General features: G+C 54.4%; 1 protein-coding gene across 6 annotated transcripts; it reads right to left on the bottom strand.

Annotated features, from left to right (window-relative positions):
- Window positions 1-4,341: 4,341 nt before the first annotated feature.
- On the bottom strand, window positions 4,342-25,925 carry NLGN2 (neuroligin 2). 6 transcript variants are annotated; one of them, XM_075907087.2, is made up of 8 exons: window positions 25,771-25,925; window positions 21,157-21,749; window positions 18,406-18,462; window positions 11,809-11,958; window positions 10,268-10,453; window positions 9,009-9,798; window positions 7,283-8,111; window positions 4,342-6,843 (listed from the first exon to the last, which is right to left on the bottom strand). In XM_075907087.2, the coding sequence occupies exons 2-8, from the start codon at window positions 21,593-21,595 to the stop codon at window positions 6,763-6,765; spliced, it is 2,532 nt and encodes an 843-aa protein (XP_075763202.2). In that variant the 5' UTR covers window positions 21,596-21,749; window positions 25,771-25,925; the 3' UTR covers window positions 4,342-6,762. The 6 variants fall into 6 exon arrangements, with proteins under 6 accessions (XP_075763202.2, XP_025043999.3, XP_025044001.3 ...); XM_025188214.3 differs by lacking the exon at window positions 25,771-25,925 and adding an exon at window positions 23,294-23,465; XM_025188216.3 differs by lacking the exon at window positions 25,771-25,925 and adding an exon at window positions 23,313-23,454.
- Window positions 25,926-26,048: the final 123 nt, after the last annotated feature.

The raw sequence follows: 26,048 nt of genomic DNA, 5'->3' as shown, positions 1-26,048 counted from the left end.
GGTGGGATGCAGGGGGAGGGGCGAAGAATTCCCACTCCAGTTGTGACTGGGTCTCCGCAGAGAGAACCCAAGAGTCCTGGCTCCCAGCGCCTCCCTCCCAGTCTCTCCGCGATGCAGCGTGAGCAAGCTCCCGGAGAACAGGGTTGCCATGGTTACCTCTGCAAGCCCCCCTCCAGTGCCCCCCCTCCCCGACCTTCAGCAGCGATTCGCGCAGGCGGCTCTGTGTGACTGGGTGCGGGCGGCTATTTATAGCAGGCCGGCACGGGGAGAGAATATTAATGAGCGATGCCCCTCGCTCCCGACCCACAGCCCCTGCCAGCCCAGCCCTGGGCTCCCTTCCCCGACCTAGGTAGATAGATCAGCCATGCCTCACCAGACTTGGTGCTTTAGTTTAGGCAATTCTATGGGGAGAGATAAAATGCAGCTGCCTCTGGGCTGGAGCATCTGGTAAATCTCCCTGCCCCGCTCCCTGATCCACAGCGCCTCCTAGCGCGGCCCTGGAGCCAGCCTTGCCAGCCAGGGGAGAGCCCCCCCCCCCCCCCCCGACGTTGGCATTAGTCTCTGCTGCTGCATCATCATCTTTGGGATCTTGCACGGGTTGCAGAAATATCTAGGTCAGCGCCCAGCTCCGCTTCTCGTAGTGATGAGGAAGGTTTGGAGGGGAGGGCAGGCGAAATGTCCTGGATTCCTGTTTTCCCTTCTCCCCCAGTGAAACACACACAGAGTCTGGGGCTGGGAGAAGCTTCCCCTGCAACAGTCTGGAATTGCCTGGGGCAGGAGAGGATTGGGAGCCAGGACTTCTGAGTTCTCTCTATGGCTCTCAGAGGGCAGTGGGGGCTGGTGGTTAGAGTGTGAGTTCTGTGGTACTGTAACTCCACTGCTCCCAGGGGAAGGGGCAGCCCTTGGATCCCCGCACACACCCAGGAGCCCAGAAAACATCAGAGGAGTCCCCCTAAAATGGGCAAGACCCCACATGCTGTCTCCTGAAGTGAGAAGGGGCTGTGAGGCTCCACCTCTTTTGCCTCCCAGCTGTCCCAGCAAACAAGATGGTGCCCCCTAGAGGGATCAGACCTCCTGCCCTATTCCCTGCCCCCCCCCTCTCGAGCCAGCCAGTCCTTGCCCTAAGGCTCAGTGGGAGCTGGCACCCCATAGAGGGGACAGGCCCTTGTCCCATTCCCTGCCACCCCTGAGCTTTTCAGTCCCCTGCTGTTGTGGGTCTGATCTGGGAGGTGGGGGATGAATATCAGTCTGGCCTGGGCCATGTCTGGGATTCCAATCTGTGTCAGCTTTGAGCCTTGGGTGATGAAAGAGATGGGGAGGGCAAAGAGCAGTTGGGGGTCAGTCGAGGACAGCCATGGGGGTGGGGCAGTGCCATGGGGGAGGATATGGGGTGTGACATGAAAGGTGGGGGGGAAATGGGAGGGTGGAATGGGGGGTTCCAGAGAACAGCACTGGGGAGCAGGGAGGGTGGCTGTTAAGTGGAAGGCCCAGAGGGGCAGGTGGGGGGACAGAGGAGGGGGACCAGGAGGAGGGGGCTCTGGGATATGCAGGTGAGGAAGGCTGGGAAGAGGAAGCTCTGCAGAGGGAGGGGTGGGTGGCTAAGAATTGGGGGAGCCCAAGGGATGCAGGGAGCCCCATGGGGTGGTCACCGTGAGCCAAGTCCAACATTTTAAACTTTTTTGATTTTATATTTACAATAAGTTTCATCTCTTGCAATGTTTTAAAAATGTGTACAGCTCCCCGCTCCCCCAGCTCTGCCCCCGCACCTCATGGCTCTTCCCCCCAGGTCTGTGCTGTTAAGGTGGGAGGGGCACACACAGCCATTCCCCCAGGAGGGAGTTATGCATTGTACAGACACTGCCAAAAAAAAGTCCCCTTGTTGAGTCTTTTGTCTCCTTTGATCCTGGTTCAAGAGGTGGGGTTCCAAAGTCTCAGGGTCTCTTGCTGGCAGGGGCAGGGGTGGGGTTTCCCCCAAAATAGTTCCCCTTCCCTGGAGTATCAGGAATAAAAATAGATGCTCTCTGATTCTTGGGGGGACAATAAGAGGATATGGGACAACTGCTCCCCATGCTGCCTGGGGAAGGGGTGTTTGGTGTCTCTGGTGACCATCTGGGTTGTAGGCTGAAGATGATGGCCATCTTGACAGTAGATCAGGCAAAGGGCTGCCGTGGTTACAATCTTGACTGTAGGCTAAGGAAGAAATTGCCTTGGTAGCCATCTTGACTGTAGGCCAAGCAAAGAGCTGGGATTGTGGCCATCATGACCTTAGGCCAGGGAAAGAGCCCTCCATGGCAGCCATGTTGAACATTAATATGACAAGAGCTTACTAGTAGCCTTCTTTGATGGTAGACCACAGGTTGCCTACACGGGCTGGACCAGATTTTGAGAATGCTGCGGGCCCCACGGATGGCCCAAAATGTGCCACAGGCATCCATGTTGGATTGTTGATGAGGAAAAGGCCCGTCCCCAGGCAGCCAACTTGGATTTAAGAAAAGGAAGTCCCTCATCAGTGGCCATCTTGGAATTTGGCCAGCATCAGTCATCAGCCACAGTGAAAGCCATCTTGGATTTCAGCACCTGGGCAGCCATCTTGGAATTCACCACACTGGCAGCCCTCTAGGGTTGGATGGCATTGGTGGTCATCTTGGCTTTCACTGCCTGGGGCAGCCATCTTGGATTTGGGAACCGAACAAGTGCTTGTCCAAAGACAAGACAGGAGGAGGAGACTGAGCGTCATTTGGCAACTGCATAAGGCCATTGAGGGAGGTCAGAAACATGCCCCGGGATGTCTTCCTGCCGGAAAAGCAGCTGTCCCCAGAATAGAGTTACACTCCGTGGCATGCACAGCATGAGGCTCAGCCAACTCATGCCGCAAAAGAAAGCAACCCTTCCAGAAAAATATACCCCTACAGAAAACAGAGCCTCCTCTTCTCTGGCCACCCCAAAGTTGCTGAATTTGGCACATTTTACAAAATGTATTTAACAAACAAAATCTCCTGTACAGACATATTAAAAAAATGAAAACCAGACAGAAAGCAAAGAGGGACAGATTTCCAGGATGGCTTTTTTGGTCAGGAGACCTCCTTGCCTGGCGTCCAATCCCTCCTACCACTCGTTCATTGTCCTGCTTTCCTCACAAAAAGATGGTCTGCGTCAGTCAGAGAGACACAGAGACCAGGGAGGCAATAAACAATGTGCTTCTTGATTGAGGCATTCTCTCCCTCCTGCTCTCGGTCCCCGTCTGCCTCTCTTCAGGGGTTGCTTTCTGAGGTTGGTGCTGGGGGCCTTTTCCAGGGTGGAGAGTGATGAAAAGGCCGGGGCACTTGAAGCTGGGTGTTGGGAGGACAGAGTGACCTGGGTTCTGTCCTCGATCTTGTGCCCCAGTGTGGGAAGGGGAAAGAAGGGGAGACTCAGAGACGGAAAGAAAGTGTGTATCTAGACCAGGGGTGGGGAACCTTTTTTGGGTCAGGGGCCACTAACCCAGGGTATGTCTACACTACCCCCCTAGTTCAAACTAGGGAGGGTAATGTAGTCATACGGAGTTGCAAATGAAGCCCAGGATTTGGATTTCCTGGGCTTCATTTGCATAAAGCCGGCCGGCGCCATTTTTAAATGCTGGCTAGTTCGGACCCCGTGCCGAATCCGAACTAGGAAGCCTAATCCGAACTAGCAAGTCCATGCTGCATGTAGCCGCGCAGCACAGGTTCCAAACTAGCCGGCATTTAAAAATGGCGCCGGCCGGCTTTATGCAAATGAAGCCCGGGAAAATCCCGGGCTTCATTTGCAACTCCGTATGACTACATTACCCCCCCTAGTTCGAACTAGGGGGGTAGTGTAGACATACCCCCACAGAAAAATCAGTCAGGGGCCACACACAAGTGAGAAGTAAGAAACAAAACCAAACCCCCCCCCCAAACTTCTCACTGAGGGTATGTCTACACTACCCTCCTAGTTCGAACTAGAGGGTAATGTAGGCATACCGCACTTGCAAATGAAGCCCGGGATTTGAACTTCATTTGCATAAGCGGGGAGCCGCCATTTTTAAAACCCCGCTGGTTCGAACCCCGTGCAGCGCGGCTACACGGGGCACGAACTAGGTAGTTCGAACTAGGCTTCCTAGTTCGAACTACTGTTACTCCTCATTTCACGAGGAGTAACGGTAGTTTGAACTAGGAAGCCTAGTTCGAACTACCTAGTTCGTGCCCCGTGTAGCCGCGCTGCACGGGGTTCGAACCAGCGGAGTTTTAAAAATGGCGGCTCCCCCTTATGCAAATGAAGCCCGGGAAATTCAAATCCCGGGCTTCATTTGCAAGTGCGGTATGCCTACATTACCCTACTAGTTCGAACTAGGAGGGTAGTGTAGACATACCCTGAGGTGGCTCCTGACTGAGAAGCAGCAAAGACACTCCCCCACATTCCCCTCACACACAGGAGCCTAGGGACACCTAGGCTAGTAGATTTTGTGTGCTCCAGCCCAGCAGTGATGCAGTAGGGGACCTGGAGTGTCAGCACAGGCTCCCCAATGCTGGGGGGCCCCTGAGCCTCAGGTGCCAGATCCAGGCAAGCCAAGGGACACATTCAGCCCCTGAACCCGAGGTTCCCCACCCCTGACCTAGACTGATATAGTAATGGACTGATATGCATGGGGAGGGATGGAAAGATTGTGGGGATGGGAAGACATGCATGGAAATGGGTGGACATACAGAAAGATGGATACATATGGTTGGGGATGGATGGAGAGCTAGATATGGTAATGAATAGATATGTAAGGATAGAGTGGGCTGGTTGGCTGACTAGCTAAATATGGGAAAGAGCAGATAGATACATTAGTACATATGGGTGTGCAGACAGACTGATAAGTATGGGGATAGATAGATAGATATGTATGGGAAAGAGCGGCTAGAGAGACAGATGTCATGAGGAAGGACAGATGGACGAGCAGCTAGAAAGATATGTATGCACACATGACAGTAGAGATGGCTAGAAAGAGCAGACAGGTGGCTAGCTCAGGGCTCTAGTACCATTTGTTCACAATTCAAGTGCAAAGCTGTGTCCCCCCTCCCACGCTGACCCTCTTTGGATACATGAGGGTCTCACGCTCACCTTCACATCCAACACCTCTCCCCTTTTCTCCTGCTGACTGCCCCCGACAGCTACCCTGCCTCTGAGACGTCCCTCTATGGGGGTAACATGATTCCCAGCTCCCTGCCCCTGCCAGGCAAAAAAACTCTCTCTCAGACTGTTTGGCACTTTTTCATTAGCTCATTCCCTTGTTTCTGGGGAAGGGGGAGGGGCGTAGGGCAGGAGGGGATTTGGCACAGTCAGCAGGGCTGGAACAAGAGATGCGGACCGCAGCGCAGCCAGTGGAGGAACAGAGAGAGGGAAGCTCTGATTTGGGCAGAGTGGCAGGCATAGGTGAAGAGACAGAGATGAGAGGAGGGATTAAGAGGATGGATCAACTCCACTCTCTGCTTCCCCTTCCCTGTTCATTCTTTTTTTCACATTTCCTCCCCTATTTTGTCAACATTTATCAGGTTTGGATCATGCAAATGCATCTTTTTTTAAACAGTTTTCCCATTCCATTCCCCCCCAAAAATGTCTCTTAGTCATTAAAAAAATAACCCACACTCCCATTCCCAACCCTCCCTCACCCCCAAAAATTGAATCTCCAGTTGTCGATACATTCAAAGTTTGGCTTGGAAAAAATGAGTAGAATGAACTCCCACACACACAATTTCCAGGTATAATTTTCCCCCATTTATGGCCTCCATATGGCAGCTGGTTTCCCCTCTGGAACCTTCTAGAAGTGGTGGCAGAGGGTGGGTGGATGGGGGGAGCATTGGCTTCTCCATCATGTGCGAAGGACAGTTGCTTTCTCTCAAACATCCTATACTGCCAAATCCGCAATGGGAAAGACGCTGGTTTCTCTGCCTTACCCCAAGAGGATTAAGGGATGGTTGTGCTCTCTCCAACACTTTGGTGCTGATGCCATTCTAAGTAGAACTTTGGGTATCTCCATAATCCGGCCAAGATAAAGTATGGGCTGCTGGCTTCTCTCAGATACCTCCTAGAGCCTATACTACATTGAGAAAATCATTGAGCATCTCTGTAATCCAGCCAAGGTGAGAGAAATATGTTTGGTTTCTCTCCAACCCTGTACAGTTCCAGTCCTACATTGAGAAAGGTGTTGGCATTCCCACCACCTCTTCAGGATAAGTGAGGGATGGTCGGTTTCTCTCCAACACCATTCAGCACTCATGCATTGGGAAGGATGTTGCATGTGTCTCTCCGCCATTGATCCAAGATGAGTGAAGAATGGTTGGTTTCTTTCTAAACCTTCCATTGCTGACACTGTCTGGGAAAGATATTGGATGTCTCCATCATCCATCCAAGGTGAATGAAAGACGGATAATTACTCTCCGCTAACCTCCAATATTGATATGGTATAGGGGAGGGTTTGGAGGTTTCCGCCATCCATCCAGGATGAATCAAGGATGGACAATTTCTCTCTGCTAGCCTCCAGTGTTGATATGGCATTGGGACAGGTCTTGAAGGTCTCCACCATCCATCCAGGATGAACAAAGGATGGACAATTTCTCTCTGCTAGCCTCCAGTGTTGATATGGCATTGGGAAGGGTCTTGGAGGTCTCCACCACCCATCTGGGATGAACGAAGAATGGACAGTCCCTCTCCAACACCTTCCCACACTCTTACCAGATGAGGAAGGGTGTCGGCATCTCTCCATCATCCATTCAAGGTGAATTAATAACAGTCGGTTTTTCTCCAGCACCGGTCAGTGCTGAGACTGTAATAGGAAGGACATTGGGTGTCTCCATCATCCATCTAAGAGAAGCAAAGTAGTGGCAGGTCTTTCCATTACTCCCCGATGCAGCTACTGTGTTTGGAAGGGCGGTGGGCCTCTCCACTGTCCATCCAACATAAACAAAGGACAGACAGTCCCTCTCCAATGCCCCCCACCCCAGTGCTGACATCCCATAGGGAAGGACACGGGGTATTCCCACGGTCCATGCGTAAGGAACCGGTTGAATCTCATCTTGCGTGGGAGATAGCCTCCTACAATCTCTGTCTGCACCCTTCCCCTAATTATTATATAAAACATCCCCCCCCCCCCAAATCCCGGCGGCATGGCACACAAAAGATGCCACATCTTCTCCCTCCCCCTCCCCCGCTTTGTGGTCAGGGGTGGGTGGCTGGGCAGAGAGGAGAGTCCTGTCCCTTCACCGCAATATCCCCGTGGCTGGGGTGGGAGAGGAAACTATACCCGGGTGGTGGAGTGAGGGTGAGGCAGGGTGTTGTTGTGCCCAGTGGGGAAGGTGTTGAATGGGTGCAGGGCCTGCATTCCCGTAATGGTACTGGGGATCATGGTGATTGTGTTGGGCGTCATCAGGGGCACGTCGTCTGGTGCCCGGCGCAGAGCCAGGGTATAGTCGGGAGGGCAGGCCGGGCGCAGGATGTCATGAGGTCGCAGCGGCTCTAGGTCATGAGCGTCGTGCTCTGAGTGTTTGATCTGCAGGGACATGAGCTCCTCTTCCTGACCCCCATGCACCAAGTCGTTGGCAGTGTTGCGCTGGGGGCTGAGCCGCCGGCCTGCCACGCCGCCCCCACGCAACTCGTGCCGCTTGTCCCGCTTATAGTAGAGGGCAGCAAAGGCCAAGATGTTGAGGAAGAGCAAGGAGGCCCCTACAGCAACAGTAACGCTCAGCTCGGTAGAGTAGTCCCGTGAGTCCCCCGGGAAGGGGGCGTAACGCCGGCCATCGTCCACCTCGTCCTCATCTGGCGGCAGGGTGGGGAAGGGGCGGCGGGTGGTGCTGGGCCCTGCCCGAGAGCCAGGGGGCCAGCGGGTGCCATAAGGTGGGACACGGGTGGTGGTGGAGGTGTAGACGGGGTCGTGCAGGTGGTGGAGGTGAGGCACCAGCTCCAGCCAGAAAGCCACCTTGTTGGCCCGGTAGTTGTCGCGCACCCGGGGTTTGAGGCCGATGTGGAGGTACTGCTTGTCCTTGGCGTTGAATTTGGTCCACACCACCTCCTCGAAGCGGTTGGGCTTGGTGTGGATGAATTTGGTGTCCTGTGGCACTGGCTGATTGGGGTCCCTGCAGGGAGGAGAGATGGAGTTAGGAGGGGTCGTTTGGAGGGAAATGGGGCAGAGGAGACAAGGGCATTTGTGGATGGGGTAGATCAGGTCTGGGTAGAACTGTGTGGCTGTGTCTACACTGCACCCTTTTCCGGAAAAGGGATGCAGATTAGACACTTTGGAATAGGCAAATCCGCGGGGGATTTAAATATCCCCCGCGGCATTTGCATTAACATGGCTGCCGCTTTTTTCCGGCTTGGGAATAAGCTGGAGAAAAGCGCCAGTCTAGACGTGATTCACCGGAAAATAAGCCCTTTTCCGGAGGATCTCTTATTCCTACTTTGAAGTAGGAATAAGAGATCCTCCAGAAAAGGGCTTATTTTCCAGACAATCATGTTTAGACTGGAGCTTTTCTCCGGCTTATCTCCAAGCCGGAAAAAAGCGGCAGCCATGTTATTGCAAATACCGCGGGGGATATTTAAATCCCCCGCGGATTTTGCTATTCCGATGTGCTACATTAGCATCCCTTTTCTGGAAGGGATGCCAGTGTAGACACAGCCTGTGTGTGTGTGTGCTTCTGAAGAGCACCTGATCTTCCAAAGAGATATGAATGCAATGCATTACCACGGACATTCAACCCCCCATCCATCCATCCAGCCACCCACTCACTTCCACCCCATCCATCCATCCCCTCCATCCATCCATCCGTTCCCCACACACCTCAGCCTCCCATTTATTTCTCTATCCCTTCCTCTGCCTACCCACCATTCTCAACATCCTCCCCTGCCTCCCTGCTTCCGTACAGGCTCTTCACAGCTCCCCATGCCAACTCCCACCTTCATGGCCCTCCCTTTCTCTTACTTCCCCATTTCCCCACCAGCCTCCATGCTGCTCCGTGCCCCCTCTGGCCACTCACCCTGTCTTGGCGAAGTTGGTCCAGTAGGTCATGACCACAGCGCTCAGCATGACGTCATTCTTAGAGAAGTTGCAGGGGAAGAGGTCAGTGGCGCCGATCATGGGCACCCCGAAGACGTAAGGGATTTCATCGCCATGGGCAGCATCAGCCCACTCAGGCCGGGTGTCAGTCTGGCAGTGATGGTAGAAGGTGTAGAAGTAGACCGGTGACTGATAATCGGCGTGGAGCTTGGCTGTGGCCACTGCCGGCGCTACCCACTGGTGGTCAGTGAAGAGCGCCAGCAGGGTCTTCCGCCGCATCTCGCCGTTGTCCCGGTCGGCCCAGTCAGTGTACATGAACTTGATGGTCTCTCGTAGGATGTCCTTCCCTTCCGGGTAGCCGTAGAGATTGTCCACGAAGTTGGAGATGGTGAAATCGAAGGTACTGGCGGAGATTCCGTCTTCGTTCTCCATTGAGTCCTCCACGAACTTCAGCCCCTCACCCTGGTTCACTCCGATCAAGATGTCGTAGTTGAGGAATTCCCCCTGTTGCATAAGAATCTCTGGGTCGTCCGGCACCACATCTCCATCCACCACGGGGCCGAAGGCGATGTGGTAGCGGGCTGGTTGGATGTCCTGGTCGACCAGCTCCCGGTATGGCTTTCGGCGGAGGCAATCCACCGTCTCACTGGTGTCCAGGTGATCGCAGCCCACCTTGGAAGCCAGCATGCGGGTGTACTTCAACGGCTGGTAGTTGACTGACCAGCTGGAGATGGCCGTGCCACTCTGGGCAATGGCCTTTTGAAAGAGACCTATGGGGAGGGATCAAGTCAGAGAGAGAAAGTGCAGGACATACCTGTGTGTGTGGTAATGGATGCATAGATAAATAGGGGCCTGTCCCCTCTAGAGGGTGCTGGCTCCCGCCTGGCTCCAGGGTAAGGACTGGCTGGCTCGGGGGTGGGGTGGGGGGTGGAAATGGGGCAGAGGCCTCTCCTCTAGGGGGTGCCGGCTCCCACTCTGCCCAGAGCATGCACTGGCTGGCGAGGGGAGCTGGTACCCAGGGCTGGCTTTAGGAAGTGCGGGGCCCATTTCGAACCGTTTCAACGGGGCCCCGGCAGCCGGGAATTTTTTGTTGACCAAAAAAAAAAAAACCACACACAAATAATTTTGGTTGAGCAAAAATTGGGGGGCACAGAGAGAGCAGGAGCCCTCTGGTTTTAGGGCGCGGGGCGTGATTCCAGGGAATTGGGCGAACTGGCCTAAAGCCGGCCCTGCTGGTACCTTCCGAGTGGTGAGAAAGGATGAGCAGGTTGACGCAGGAGGCACCAGCACCGGAGCCGAAGATGGTGATGCGTTCAGGGTCCCCCCCAAAGTGCCCGATGTTCTCGTTGAGCCACCGCAGGGCCTGGATCTGGTCCAAGAGCCCGTAGTTCCCCTTGGCTGACTGGTCACCGGTGCTCAGGAATCCTGAGGGATAAGGACAGACAGACAGACACTGGGGTTAGGAGCTACTCTGCCCCAGAAGTGGCTGCATCTCAGCGGTGGGCGAAGGGTCCCTGTGTAACTGGCCGCCCCGCCCCAGAGGAAAAGAGCTCTTTCCTATTTGCTGGTAATTTCAACAGATTTTAGGGCATTTCCCTGACACCTGGCACTGAAGAAACAACCCCCAATGGAGGGCATTTTGAGTTTAACCCTTTGAGGCTTCCTTTGAAATTGCTCCACCTCCACTGTGCATGTGGGGTACTGGGGGGACATAATAATTTTGAGGCAGATTTGGAGGGTTACTGGGTAGGGGAGCAGAGAGCTCAAGGAGCAATGGATTTGGGGGGATACCCATAGGGCTGGATCTAGGGTGCAGGGCCAGGATCCCTGGGGGAGGTGCTTTGTGGGATAAGAGGAATCCTGGCAATGGGATGGCTCAGAGGGACAGGGGGCCAGTATGGGGGTGGTCTGGGGAGCTGGGGAGGGGGAGGATCCTGGACAGGCAGGCAGCTCAGGGGAAGATGTGGGACAGGCAGCCTTGTGGGGGGTAGCTTGGAGAGGGAGCTATGATCTTTGGGGGGAGTGCAGCTCAGAGTGGGAGCTATGAGCCAGGATCCTGAGGGGCAGAATCTGGAGGGGAGGTGACTTGGCGGAGCGGGTGGCTCTGGTGGGCTGTGGGGCCAGGATCCTTGAGGGTGTCTTATGGGGCCCAGGACCTGGGGGCAGCTCTGGGAGGGGCACAGGGCTGGGATCCCATGGGGGATGACTCGGGGGGAGCAGGAACTGAGGGGGGCAGCCCAGGGGGACTCAGGGCTGGCATCCAAGGGGGTAACATGGGGGGCTGGCATCCCAGAGGGGGTGTGACCTGGGGGGGCTAGGATCCCAGAGGGGGTGTGACCGGGGGGGCTAGGATCCGGAGGGGTGATTTGGAGGGGCTGGCATCCCAGCGCGGGTGACTTGGGGGGGCTGGCATCCCATGGGTGTGTGATTTGGGGGGCTGGCATCCCAGGGGCTGTAGCTTGGGGGGGCAGGTATCCCAGAAGGGTGACTTGGGGGGTTGGCATCCCAAGGGGTGAGACTTGGGGGGCTGGGACTCCAGGGGTGTGTGACTTGGGGGAAGCTGGCATTCCTGGGGTGAGATTTGGGGAGTCTGGCATCCCCAGGGGTGTAGCCTGGTGGGGCTGAGATCCCCGGGGCTGTAGCTTGGGGGTACTGGAATCCTAGGTGGTGAGATGGGGGGGCTGGCATCCCAGGGGTGAAACTTGAGGAGGGGATGGTATCCAAGGGGGGTGTGTGACTTGAGGGGGCTGGGATTCCAGGACAGCTCTGGGGGTCCTTACCCAGCACCCCCAGGCGGTAGTTCATGGTGACCACAATGACGTTGCCATAGGCAGCCAGCACACTGGCATCGAACATGTTCCCTGTCCCCTCCATGTAGGAGCCGCCATGGAGGAAAAGCATCACTGGTTTCTTTCCACTGTCCCGGATATCTGTGGGCACAAAAAGCGGGGCACAGAGAGTGGGGGAGGGGCATAGAGAGTGCCAGGGGGCACAGAGAGGAGGGGGGCACAGAGAGAGCAAGAGGCACAGAGCAAGGGGGCACAGAGAGAGAGGCAGTGTCACTAGAGACCACTTCCTCCACCTATGAATGTAGCTGACTCCCAAAGCCCATTCTCTTGGGGGGCTACAGTGAACCTTATTTTCCCAGACCAGAATGGTGGGGGGTCTGGAGGGATGAGGGGCCTCTCTGGAAGGGTGGGGATTGGCAGCTGCCATTGTCCCCTTAAAAAACAAATAAGATCCTACTGCCTCCCAGCCTCCTTGATCACCCCCATTGCACCCCAAACCCCCACTAGATACCTCCCTCCATCACCCCTGTCCCCTAATCCCTTCCCTGAAGAACCCAGGCACCCATGACCTCCCGCCATGCCTATCTCAGACTCCCCACCTGTATCCTATCCGTCCTTCCGCTGCAGCTCCATAGAGACTCCCAGGAGCCCCAGAGAGACCCCCCCATGCAACTCAGCCCCCCACCCCAGCATACCCCTCACTTCCTATCCCCCCATGCTCTCTGCTCTCTCCTCTCTACTGCAGCCCCACAGAACGGGGGTCTCTGTCCCTCCACTTCCTCATCTCAGACCCCCGTTCTGCCCCATGCCTTCCTTCCAGCCCTGCCAAACCACTGCCTCCCACAGACATGGAGATGGGAAGGTCTGGAGTGGAGCGCTGTGCGAAAGAGATCCCCAGGAGAGGTCAGGGGTCTGTAGGGCCAATGAGGTTGGGGTGAGAGGTCATGGGGGATCCCAGGCCCCTCGGAGATAGAGGGATAAACGTAAGAACATAAGAACGGCCAGACTGTGTCAGACCAAAGATCCATTTCCCATTGTCCTGTTTTCAGACAGTGGCCAAAGCCAGATGTCCCAGAGAGAATGAACAGAACAGGGAATCATCAAGTGATCCCTCTCCTGTTATCCAATTCCAGCCCATAACAAACAGAGGCTGGGATACCATTCCTAACCATCCTGGCTAATGAAGTATTGATGGACATCCATGAATTTATCTAGTTCTTTTTTTAATCTTGTTAAAGTCCTGATCTTCACAACATCCTCAGGCAAGGAGTTCCACAGATTGACAGCGTGTTGCATAAAGAAAAACTTTCTTTTGTTTGTTTTAAACCTGCTACCTATTAATTTCATTTGGTGACCCGTAGCTCTTATGTTATGGGAGCGAGATATAATGTTTCCTTATTCACTTTCTCCACATCAGTCATGATTTTATAGACCTCGATCATATCCCTCCTTAGTCTCCTCTTTTCTAAGATGAAGAGTCCCAGTCTTTTTAATGTTTTTTCATATGGGACCTGTTCCAAAACCTAATGTTGCCCTTTTCTAAACTTTTTCTAATGCCAAGATATCTTTTTTGCGAGGAGGTGACCACATCTGCATGGGCGTGCCACAGATTTATATAGAGGTAAAAAGATATTCTCTGCGTTATTCTCTATCACTTTTTTAATAATTCCTAACATACTGTTTGTTTTTTTGACTGCCGCTGCACATTGAGTGGATGTTTTCAGAGAACTATCCATAGTGACTCCAAGATCTCTCTCTTCAGTGGTAAGAGAGAATTTAGTCCCCATCATTTTTTATGTATAGTTAGGATTATGTTTTCCAATGTACATTGCTTTGCATTTATCAACATTAAAATTAATTTGCCATTTTGTTGGCCAGTCACCTAGTTTTGTGAGATCCTTTTGAAGCTCTTCACAATATGCTTTGTCCTTCACTATCTTGAGCAGATTAGCAGCAGCTGCAATTTTTGCCACCTTTCAAAGATCCCAGGGGTCAGAAGTCACAAATCATTGAGGACAAAGGGGTCAATGGAATCAGAAGGAAGGGGGTTACAGAGATTAATGATGTTGGAAGATCAGGGGTCAGAGAGGTCAGTAGGGTGTCAGAAGTCAAAGATTCTTGAGGGCCAGAGGGTAGAGAGGTCAACAAAGGCCAAAGGTCACAAACCATTAATAAGCATTGGATGGAGGTCAAAGGACATGGGCCCAGGGGTGAGAGAGGCCAATGGGGTCAAAAGTCACAAATCACTGATGTCTCTGGGTGTCAGAGCAGTCAAGGGTGTCAAAGGATGCCTAGGGTCAAAGTTCACGGGGATCAGAAGCCAACAATATGGTGGGTCAAGGGTCAGAGAGGTCAGCAAGAGTCAGAGGTCAAGCAATAAGATGTGCCAATGTTTCTAGGGATCAGAAGTCACTGGGGGTTGCAGGCATCAATGGGTTGGATATTCCTTGGGGTCTGAGCTCTGGGATTTTGGGAGGTCAAAGAGCCATAGGGTCAGAGGTACCCACTGGGGTCAGAAAAGGTAAGAGGTCAACCATGATTTCTTTGAGTCTCAGCTATTGGGGGGGGGGGGAACACCCTGGAAAGGTCACAAGTGGGGGTCAAGGGTCAGGTGATCCAGGTGGCCAAAGCTTTTCTCAGGCCAGGACTCCCCTGGGGTCAGAGGTCACCACCTGGAGCCTGTCCCGCTGTAACGGAAACATTCAAATCCACCCCCCAATTTTGGTTTTCTTTTCTAGGTCACGTCCCATCTCCATGGCAACCTGGGGCCTAATTAATTCTGTGCCAATGGAGAGCGTTAATTAGACGCACAGAGGCCTTAATTAGCGTCTGCCGTGCAGCCCCTCCCCCCAGCCTGTCTCCGTAGGGGGATTGGAGGAGCCAGGGCAAGACGGGGGACTCGGGACCCCCTTGCACATGCACCAGGCCCTTGCACACTCACTGACCTTGTTGCACATGCAGCAATATATTGCACACACATCAGTCACCTTGCACCTGCAGAGCTCCTTGCACTCAGCACAGAGAGGTCCTTGCACACACTGAGCCCTTCACACCCTGAATTCCTTGCACACTTGTCCACCCCTTGCACATACACATTGCCTCTCTATGACCTTTGCACACTCATCTCTCCCCTGGCACATATACCAAAAGCCCCTTATACAAGTCACGTGGCCCCTGGCACATCTCCTGATATCCTTGCACACTCAGTGACCATTTACGAATGTGGTGCTCCTTGAACTTATGTGAAGTCCCTCATACACTCCTGGAGCCCCTTGTGTATGCACTGAGCCCCTTATAGACACCTTTGCACAGAGGAGAACTCCCTTGTACACTCCTTGAGTCCCTCACACACAGGCCCAGGACCTCTTGCACACTGATCCTTCACAGCCCCTTTCACACTCACCAGTTCAATGAAACCCAGGTCTTTGCACCCTCCCTGAGTCCTTTGCACCAGCCACAGAGCTCCTGATGCATGGACAGAACCTCTCATGCAAACCTGGACCATGCTGACCTCTTTGAGAGCCTTCCATTAATCCCATTGCACATTCACAGGGCCACTCATGCCTGTGCCAAGCATGGTGCACACTCGGTGCACACTCAGCAGTTGCTTTGCATGATATTTAACCATCTGCACACACCCTGAGCACCTGGCGTACACACACACAAATGACCTGGCACACACACCTCCTATGTTGCACACTTACCCTGCCAAGTCACGGATGCTGTTGCTCACATAGGAGCCCTCAGTGCACCCGCCACTTAGCTCATTCACAGATGCCTTTTTGCGCCTCCAAGTGCCTTCGCACACCACCATTCATAAGCACTGAGGTTCCCTTGACCCCCAGCAACCACACTCTGCTGTCGTTACACACCCATCAGCACTCTCACATGCCCATGGACCCCTTTGCACACTCCCGGCTCCTCTCTCTCTCTCACACACAGAGCCATCTTCACACACCTCTTTGAAGCACAGCAGGCTCTTGTACAACTGCCAACTCCTTGCACACTCGTCCTCTATGCACAACCCCATATGCCCACACAGCTGCAGCTACCTGCACACCTCACCATATTCACAGCAAATACACATCCCCAGTGGAAATTAACAGCAACCAAGGAAGGGGCACTCTCACACATGCACACAGCACCTATCAGCACATATGCTGTGCACACTCACACTTGTAGACACAATCCACAAACACACACAAAACACACATCCGTGTCAACCCAAGGATTCCTGCACACATCTAAATGTGCTTCACTTATATAAAGAATGCACACATCTACACACAGATACACACCCATCCAGTCACACATATAGACACAACAACGCACTTAACTATTTACATGTCTGTTGATACACAACTAACCGCACTGCCACTTACAACACGCATCTTTCAATACAAACACCTCAATGTTCACTTACCCACATTGCTACTTATTTATAGATGCAACAATACACACAAACATAGCTCTGCAATTTTCAACAAAACAATTCATTCCCAGACCTAAACACACTTCACATGTAGACACAACATATCTGCAACATATCAACTGCCTGGAAATACAAGCATTCAAACACACACACATCTAAAACTGTAAACACAACTACCTCATCCACATCCACATTTCAGTTATAGACACAATAAATCCACACCTCCTGCAGCTATCAACACAACAGCTCAGCACTGCAACTATGGCAGTCATGTTCATAGATCCACATTCACACATAGGCTATGTCTACACTGGTGGGTTATTGTGCAAGAATGGACGTTCTTCCGGAAAGCGTCAACACAGCCCACAGCTCTCCCGCAAGAAGATTTACAGTACGGCGTGATAAGAGAGGGCTTCTTGCGCAAGAGCTACATTCTTTTTTTAACAGATGTAAGCCCTCTTGCACAGGAGCTCTTGTGCAAGAGGGCAGTGTGGACGCTCAGCAGGGATTTCTTGTGCAAGAAATCCCTATGGCTAAAATGGCCATCAGAGCTTTCTTGCGCAAGACAGCATCCACACTGCCATGGTTGCTCTTGCACAAAAGCACAGCACGCACATGGCAATGTGGACGTTTTCTTGCACAAGAGTTCTTGTACAAGAACTCTTGCGCAAGATGTTCTTATGCAATAACCCACCAGTGTAGACATAGCCACAGAGGCTGGCGTCACACACACATACACACACATGCACAGGCCCTAAAAGAAAGCCTGACTTAACACACACTCACTCATATATACATCCCGAACATGCACACACACCTTCACACCTCCTTACACACTTACCATTTAGGTCCACATACCTGGCCACACACACCTGGCTGTGCAGAGACATTCTCCTCCCTAGACTCACGTGCATGCCCACCATCCCCTTCTACCAGTAGACACACCTAACCTAGCGAAAACACACACTGGCCCTTACACACCTCTTTGTCAGCCATGTGCATCTGGGGACAGCTGGCCACATGTGCACACTCACTCCTCATCTTGCACACTCTTCTATGTTCACACCTGCCTTTCCAGCCCCCAACACCTGCACATGAACCCCACCCTTGCTCAACCATCTCTCCCACCCTGACCCCTTCAACATTTTCCACAAATTCTAAACCTTCCCCCCAAATAACCCCGACCCTGCCTAAGCCCCCCTCTTCCTAAACAAGCATGTCTCCTGGTGGCAGGGGATGGAAACAGCAGAGCAAGTAAGGTGGAGTCTGTGGGGGGTTGCAATGGGGAGCCCCCTAGGATTTTTTGGGGGGAGTCTCTGGTCTTGCAGCCATGCCCCACACACAGTCAAAGCCCCCAGAACTGCAAACTCAATCCCCCCTTTTAATCCTGTGTATGAATATATTAACAAGGGTAGATTCTCCTGCTAGCAGTGACCAATTAACAGAGTCATTGGCAGATCATTCACTAGTTTAATTTATTGCTGGGGTCTCCTACCCCTCACAGCATCCCATAGTCCCTCACCTCTGGATTCCACAGCCAAATTGTCCCTGCTCCACAAGATGCCCAATCTCCCCTGGCCTGTACCACACACCCCTGTTTGCCCCCAGAGCCCCCAGATTTTGGGCATCTGGGAGCAGACCAGATGCCAAGCTAAATAGACCCATTTTCAGACCCCTCCCCACAGGAAAATCCACTGAGATCCCTTTCAGAGTACGACACAGAAATGTTTTCTTTGGGGGGGAAGGGAAGGAAACAAGAGGGGTCATTTTAGGGGTACATCCCTCTATACCTCCCGGAAACCTTCCCCCTCCTTAGCTTTACAAGACACCCCTCCACCCAAATTCCTCTGTTGGGCAGTGTTTTTCATTCAGTTTCTTTTCCAAAAAAATAAAAAGTCAAAAGATCAAGAAACAGGGGGGGGGGAAAAATAGCAATTGTTGTTTTGGATTTTTTTTTGGGGGGGCAGGGCTTCGTTAGACTTTTTTTTAAGTAGAAAGAAAAAGATTTGGGTGAAAAAGAGACCACCCCCGATAAAAAAATAACCACAAAAAAGAGTTATTGTTGTTTGTTTGGGAAGAAAAAGAAAGAAAGAAAGAAAAAAAGGAGAAGGGGGGAAAAAAGCAAGAAATGTTGTGAAACATGCAGCCAAAAATACCTTCGTCTCCCGAGGGACTGTTTCCGGTCGGATCGTCGCGTTTTTTTGTGAGTGGACCTAAGACCAAGAAAAAAGAAAAATTGGGAAAGTGGGGAAAAAAGACAGAAAGAGAAAAGATCAAAAAGAAAAAGAGATTTTTTTCTTTGTTTTTGCTTTAAAAAAGGAAAAAACACCAAAAACCAAAAACATTTTATTAAGAATATATATATATTTCTATATTAAAGCAAAATACACTTTTTCCCCAGAAAAAATGGATACAGACACCGAAATCAGCTGTTGAGTCAAAGGTGGTTAGAAGGAGATGGGGGCTGGACTTGGAGCTGCAGTAAAAGGTTGATGAATGTGCCCCACCCCTTGAAACCCTTCTTAGTGAGCAGAGATATGGGAAATGAACAGGAAAATGGGATAGATAGATAGATAGATAGATAGATAGATAGATAGATAGATAGATAGATAGATAGATAGATAGATAGATAGATAAAGGTGCATGGGGTGGATGGGGATGGACAGGTGCAAGCTCTACCAGGGAAAACAGCATGTGGGTTTGTAGTTCTCAGTTGCATGACTGGGTTGCAGGCTGAGGGGCTTGGATCTGGGACTAGATGGGCCCATGGGTCAGACTGGGCTGGGATACTGGGATAAGGGGCTCATGTCTGATTGGGCACAGGGTAACAGGCTGCCACAAGGCCCCCCAAAGACACTTGGCAGTCCCAGGGAAGGGAACAGGCTGCAGGGGGTGGGAATGGTATCACAGGATCCTTTAGGGAAGGGGTGGGAAACCTCGGGCCTGAGGGCCAGATACAGCTACCCAGCTTGCCTGGATCCAGCCTCCAAGGCGCCTGGAGCACACAGAATCAAGGTTCCCCACCCCTGCAATAGGGCCCCATCATGCTGGGTGCTGCACACCCCCCACCCATCAGAGGTCAGGGCCCCCGCAGAGCACAGAGACACCATGAGGCAGACCCCCACCTCAAAGAGTTTGTCACCTACACAGGCAAAGGAAGGGCAAAGATCCCCCAAGATGGAGAAACTGAGGCACAGATGAAAAATTATTGGCAGAGCAGTGGAAGCCTGGAAACTCTGCCTTCCCAGTCCCATTCCTGCTTTAACCATTAGCCTCCACTCCCCTCCCAGAGATGGGGAGAGAACCCAGGAGTCCTGGCTACTAGATCCCACCACCAATACCTGTTCCTAGGATAAATTGATGCCAGAAATAATGACACACACACACACCCAGCTTTCGCACATGCATTGACTATAGGGGGATCCCTCACCAGGCTCTAAAATGCAGCTACTTCTGGGGCAGGGCAGCTGGTGACACAGGGATCCCTTGCCTGGTGCTGAGATGCGGCCATCTCTGGGGCAGAATGGCTGATTACACAGGGACATCTCTCCCAGCACCAAGATGTGGCCAACCAGCTGAGGGAGGTTTGGAGGTGAAGGGGGGGTGAGAGGATAGGGGGTGATGGGCCTGGGAAAGCAATGGGGAGATGTGGGGCTTTGGGAGAGGCTGCAGTGGCTAAGATGGATGGGAACCAGGGGTTTTAAAGGAATGTCAGGGGGTGTGTGTGGATGGGAGCTGTGGGTGTCTAGGGAGACTGTGGGGGTGATGGGAGGAGGAATGGGGAGTGGCAGAGAGTGGGGTGTCCAAGGGACCTGTGGGTGGCTGCTCCCTTTTTCTCTCTCAGTTTCCCTAATTTACCCCCTATGTTTCCATCCCTCCCCCATTTTGCCCCATGGCAACTGGCTGGCACACTGGGGAAGAGTGGGCTGGAGATCCCAGGTAACCCCTCATTTCCTATCGTGCCCCGCATCACCCAAAGGGACCCCTCACTCCACCCCTCAGCCCCTAACACTGGCAGCAGGGGAGGAGGAATTTGAGGGTCCCTCAATTTGCTTCCCACCCCCCCCCCCCCGTGGGCCAGTGGGAGGCTACCAGCTCAATCCCCCCATGATGAAGGTGTCTGAGGTGCTGCCTTTGGGTGCTCCAAGCTGCCCCCACACCTAGTAATGAAGGACCCCACATGCCCATCTTGCCCTGGGTAGAACCCCCAGACTCTGATGTGGGGCCACAGGGGTGAAAAGTCTCCCCATGAGCCATTCACAGAGTAGGTGGCAGCTGTAGGAGTGAGATGGCCTCTGGGGGAGACGCTGAGGTCACAAAGGGGGTTAGTAGCTTGCTCCTTCTCTCATGGCAGCCCCCACAAATCACCTGGCACTGACCTTCCCCAGTACTCATCATAGTCCCCTTCTCTGTGCCACCAACCTCCCGACAGTCCCAGACTCCTTCTCTGTGCCACTGATCCCACGAAAAGCTCAAGCCTCCTTCTCTGAGCCACCGACCCCCTGACAGGCCTCATCCCCCTTCTCTGTACCACTGATCCCCTGAAAAGCCCCAGCCCCCTTCTCTGTGCCACCAAATCCCCTGACAGGCCTCAGTTCCCTTGTCTGTACCACTGATCCCCTGAGACACCTCAGCCCCCTTCTCTGTGCTACCAAATCCCTGAGACGCCTCAGTCTCTTTCTCTGTGCCACCAACCCTCTGATAGGCCTCAGCCCCCTTCTCTGTACCTCTGACCCCCGATACACCCCAGCCCCCTTCTCTCTGCCACTGAACTCCTGATATACCCCAGCCCCCTTCTCTGTGCCATCGATCCCCCAATATGCCCCAGTCCCTTTCTCTGTTCTATCGACCTCCAATATGCCCCAAGACCACTGTGTGCTTCCATGCCCTCCAATCTGGCCCCTTACCGTCCTCCATGGGCACGTAGAGGTTGAGGTAGAGACAATCCTCGCTCTGGTTCTGCACATAGGCGGCCACGACCTCCAGGTTGTCGGTGAACCAGACGGGTAGCATGATGCCAGGCAGCATCCCGTGCACGTTCTGTGGGCAGACGGGGGCGAAGGCCGTGGCATTGCGGACATCGGCCCAGGAGGCTGGGGCTTCGGGGGGTTGGAAGCGCCGGTCGCCAACAGGCGGAGTGGCGTAGGGAACCCCCAGATACTGCACCACCGGCCCCAGGATCTCGTTGTTCAAGTCCTTTTTCATGCCCCGCAGCTTGCCATAGTTGGTGCTAGCCACCGGGTGCTTCTCTTCTGGCTTCGGCGCGCTGGCTGCCCTGGCCAGCACCACAGCCCAGAGCAGGACGGCTGCGCCCGTCTGCCAGCTGGCACCAAGAGGGAGCAGCATGGTGGGGAGAGGGTGCTTGTGGAAAGAGATGTGGATCCAGGCGTGGCTCAGCAAGGGGACTCTAGCAGCACCAGGGGGCTCTGTTGCGTTCCATGATGGGTCGGGGGTGGTGCGGGGAGGGGTCCAGTGGGTGGGCGCAGCATGGGGGCCTCACCTGCACCAGGAGAGAAAATAACAGAGAGGGATGGGGGTGGACAGGGACAATGGACAGAAGGAGGCAGGTGTGGGCGGAGAGGAATGGGACAGTTGTGGGAACAACAGAGAGAAGGAGGCAGGCATGGGCAGGGAGGGATGGGGCAGTTGTGGGGACAATGGAGGGAAGGAGACAGGTGTGGGCGGAGGGATGGGATGTATGAGGGACAATGGAGGGAAGGAAGCAGGTGTGGGCGGAGGGATGGGATGTATGGGGGACAATGGAGGGAAGGAGGCAGGCGTGGGTGGAGAGGGATGGGGCAGTGGTGGGGACAATGGAGGGAAGGAGGCAGGCGTGGGTGGAGAGGGATGGGGCAGTGGTGGGGACAATGGAGGGAAGGAGGCAGGCGTGGGCGGAGAGGGATGGGGCAGTGGTGGGGACAATGGAGGGAAGGAGGCAGGCATAGGCAGGAACAAGGTATAGAAGAAAACAAAGAGGAGCTGACGCTAACTACTGAAGAGGACAGAAAACCCCCAGTTCATGGTTCACTCCCCAGCTCTTCTGTTTGACCACCCGAATTCTTCTTGGACTGCCATATGCCCTCATCCCAGGGATTTATCCCTTTCTCTGCAAATAAAACCCACAATTGGGAAGAGGCCCCTTTTGGCATGCAGCAGATCTGGGGGAGCCCTTGTTCTGACTGCATCACCCCAGAGCTCCCCTCATAGAGCTGCCAATCCCCCTGCACTTGGCAGTGGCTGACCCCTCTGGCCCTGCAACCTGACCGTATGGGGCGCCTCTGCCAAGGCCATTGGACAACACCCTTATGGGAGTGCTCTGTGAATGGGGATGCTGGACAGGGGGAAGCCGTCCTCCACCAAAATCCCCCTATCCCCAGAACGTGTTAATTGCAGGGGAAACTGACAAAGAGCAAAGATAGAAGCCAGGGTGTGGGGCTCAGTGAGAGAGCCCCTCAGTCATGGGCAGTGACAGTCTCTAAGGTGCCACAGGACCACAGAGTTTTAAAGTTAGACTAACAGAGTGACCCCTCTGAGACCTTGCCCCTCAGCCATGGGGCAGTGACAGGGCTGTAGGGGACCCCCTGGCATAGAGACACAGACCCATCTCCCCTCATTATGTATCTGTGCTCCCAGGAATCCTGGCACCAAGACACGGCCCTGTTCCACATCACTGGCCCCCCTCCCAACAACCTCCGCAGTTACACCAGGGCTTTAATTAAATAACTGGGGAGTTTTGTGCTTATGCTTCAGAATCCGGCAATTAGAGCTGGGAACCGGTAATTAGCCCAAGTCTCATCAGAGAGATTCAGGCAGTCCAGAGCAATGGCCAAGCCATGCATACCCAGCCGGGTGAGAGAGAAAGAGAGAGTATTGGACAGGGTGATTAGATGGGGGGTCAATAGGACAGTCAGACACACAGAGGGGCTCAGTGGAGATGTATGGCAGGGCTGGGTTCACTGAGAGATTTGGTTCTAGGGCCTCAATCTCAGCCCCATGGTTACCTGGGGTGGCCATGGAAAATATTGGGGTATCACCCTGCTATACCTTGGGTTAAACACATTACCATGTAAAGCCCAACAAAGGCCTTGCTGAATCTCTCACTCCCGACCTACAGTCCCTGCCACCCAGACCTGGGCTACTCCCAACCTTGCCAGTGCCCCTCACTCCCAACTGGCGGCCCCTGCCACCCACCCCTAGGTTCCTCCCAACCCTGCCGGTGCCCCTCACTCCTGCCAGCCCAGCCCTGTTCCTCCAGCCGTGTGTCACTGCAGCAGCCGGGCAGGGAGGGGCTGTGAACGATGGATTCCATCCTCTTTTCTCATCCTCAAAGCCAAGGCCCCGTTGCTGTGGCAATAGGAACCGGTAGCCATGTGTCTCCCTGGCAACCGGAGTTCCGGAGCAGGGAGATTCTGCTTTACTCCGGCCATCCCTGAGGACCAGGAAGAGGACCCAGGAGCCCTGGCTCCCAGCTGTCCCACTCCATTCTAACTAACTCCCAAGAGCTGCGGACAGACCCAGAAGTCCAGGCGCCCAACTCCCCTGCTCTAACCATCCAGCCCCCACACTCAGAGCTGGGGAGAGAACCCAGGAGATCTGGTGCCCAACCCCCCTGCTCTGTTGCTCGGGAATCTCTATCCATGCCTTCTTTTCCCTGATCCATTCCCTTGCTTTGTTCCCCCTCCAGCCTTGGTCTCAGCCCCTTGGGCCCAATCATACTCACTGCCCCCACATTTCTGCTTCCTGGCCTGGGAACTTTTGTCAGGAGGTGAGGGAGGTTTGGATCTGGGAGGCATTGTCCACCCCTTCCCCAATTCCCAGAGCACTCCCATCAGTATTGTCCCATGGCCTTGCCATAGGTGCCCTGTACTGCCTGGCTCCCCAGGGATGGGGGCAGGGAGAAGCAAAAGGGTAGTGAAAACACAGAAGAAAATAGAGTGGGAAGATGGAGAGAGAGAGAGAGAGAGAGAGAGAGAAAGGGGGTGTTAGAGGGTATGGGACAGACAGACACTCAGGCAGACAGTCAGATGTGTCTGGGGATGAAGGAATCAGAAGGTTTATGGACTGATTATAGGGGTGTCTATGGTGAACAGATAACCCCTCTGCGGATCTCAGAGCTCTAGCAGGTGTGGGTCCCCCTGAGGGTCAGGGTGGCTTGAAATGACATGTTTGAGGGTGGAAGGGAGGGAGTGAATAGCTGGGGATGGAGTGGCAGTTGTGGGGGGGCAGATGAGAGGAAGTTGGGGAGGGGAGGAGGCAGCGTTAGGGTGGAGGAGTGGAGAGTGGGCAGGGTGGGACTGGTGGTTTTGGAAGAGAGGGTTGAGGATTGTGGGGAGGAGGGTTGGTGATTCCAGGGGGCAGAACACTCAACAGTGGGGGACACTTTTGGTCTTTCAATGGCTGGGGGTAGGTGATGAGGTAGGAAGAGACAGATTGAAGGAGAGCCAAAGAAAGAAAGCAGTGGGTGAGGGGAGTGGAAAAAGGGGAAATGGAGGAAAAGTGGGCAGGGAAGGCAGGATGGAGACAGGGGTGGCTGTAAAGGTGGGATGGAAACAGGGGCAGGTGGAGGGATATGGCTGGGAAGGAGGGATGGAAACAGGGGCAGGTGGACGGATACGGCTGGGAAGGAGGGATGGAAACAGGGGCAGGTGGAGGGATATGGCTGGGAAGGAGGGATGGAAACAGGGGCAGGTGGAGGGATACAGCTGGAAAGGCAGGATGGAGGGGGGCCAGGTGGAGGGAGATGGCTGGAAAGGTGGGATACAGAGGGGGCAGATGGAGGGATATGTCTGGGAAGGTGGGATGCAGAAGGGGCAGGTGGAGGGATATGTCTGGGAAGGTGGGATGCAGAAGGGGCAAGTGGAGGGATATGGCTGGGAAGGCAGGATGCAGAAGGGGCAGGTGGAGGGATATGGCTGGGAAGGCAGGATGCGGGGGGAGGTGGAGGAATACGGCTGGAAAGTGGGATGCAGAGGGGGCAGGTGGAGGGATATGGCTGGAAAGTGGGATGCAGAGGGGGCAGGTGGAGGGATATGGCTGGAAAGTGGGATGCAGAGGGGGCAGGTGTGGGGCTGGATGAAGACCAGGATCGCAAAGTGGAGGCAGGGAGAAAGGGACAGAAGCCCAGAGAAGGAAGTGGGGGAGTAGGGAATGGGGGCAGAGAAGGGGACGGGAGTAAAACGGGGAGGGGGGGCAGAGCCACAAAGAGGAGACGAGGCAGGGGGATGGAGGGGCGGAGTAATGGAGGCGGAGGGCCGGGAAGAGAGGATGGAGACAGGGGCAGGTGGAGGGGTAAACCCGGAGGAAGGGAAGGGGGAGGGGCGGGAGTTATGGCGAGCAGGGCCGGGAAAGGAGCGATGTGGGGAGACAGGGGCTGGGGAAAGGCGGATGGATGGAGGGGGCTATGGGAGAAGGCCGGGAAGCGGGGGGGGGGGGAGGGGAAGGAGGGATGAAAAGCCCCACGAGAGGGGGGCAGCCGCAGACCCAGACCCACATTCTCCGCACCCTCCGCACCCCCTTCTTACCTCTGGCGGCGGCTCCGGGCCGGGCCCCCCCTCCCCGGCGGCCGGGCCCCCCCTGGCCGAGCGGCGGGGGCCGGGGCCGGGTCTAGCGGGGAGCGAGGCTCCGCATTTCGCAGCGCATCAGAGAGCGGCCGTGGGGTGGGGGCGGGCGGGCGAGAGGGGGAGGGAGGGAGGCAAGCAGTGGGGGGGGGGGGGAGCAGAGAGGCGGGGGGAGCAGAGAAGCGGGGGGGACGCAGCAGGAGAAATGCAGGGATGGGGGGCAGAAGAGGGAAAATCACACA

Source organism: Pelodiscus sinensis, chromosome 22, assembly GCF_052426305.1.
Source record: "Pelodiscus sinensis isolate ZL-2025 chromosome 22, ASM5242630v1, whole genome shotgun sequence".
Lineage (NCBI taxonomy): Eukaryota > Metazoa > Chordata > Testudines > Trionychidae > Pelodiscus > Pelodiscus sinensis.
This window is presented reverse-complemented; position numbering and strand designations above follow the sequence as displayed.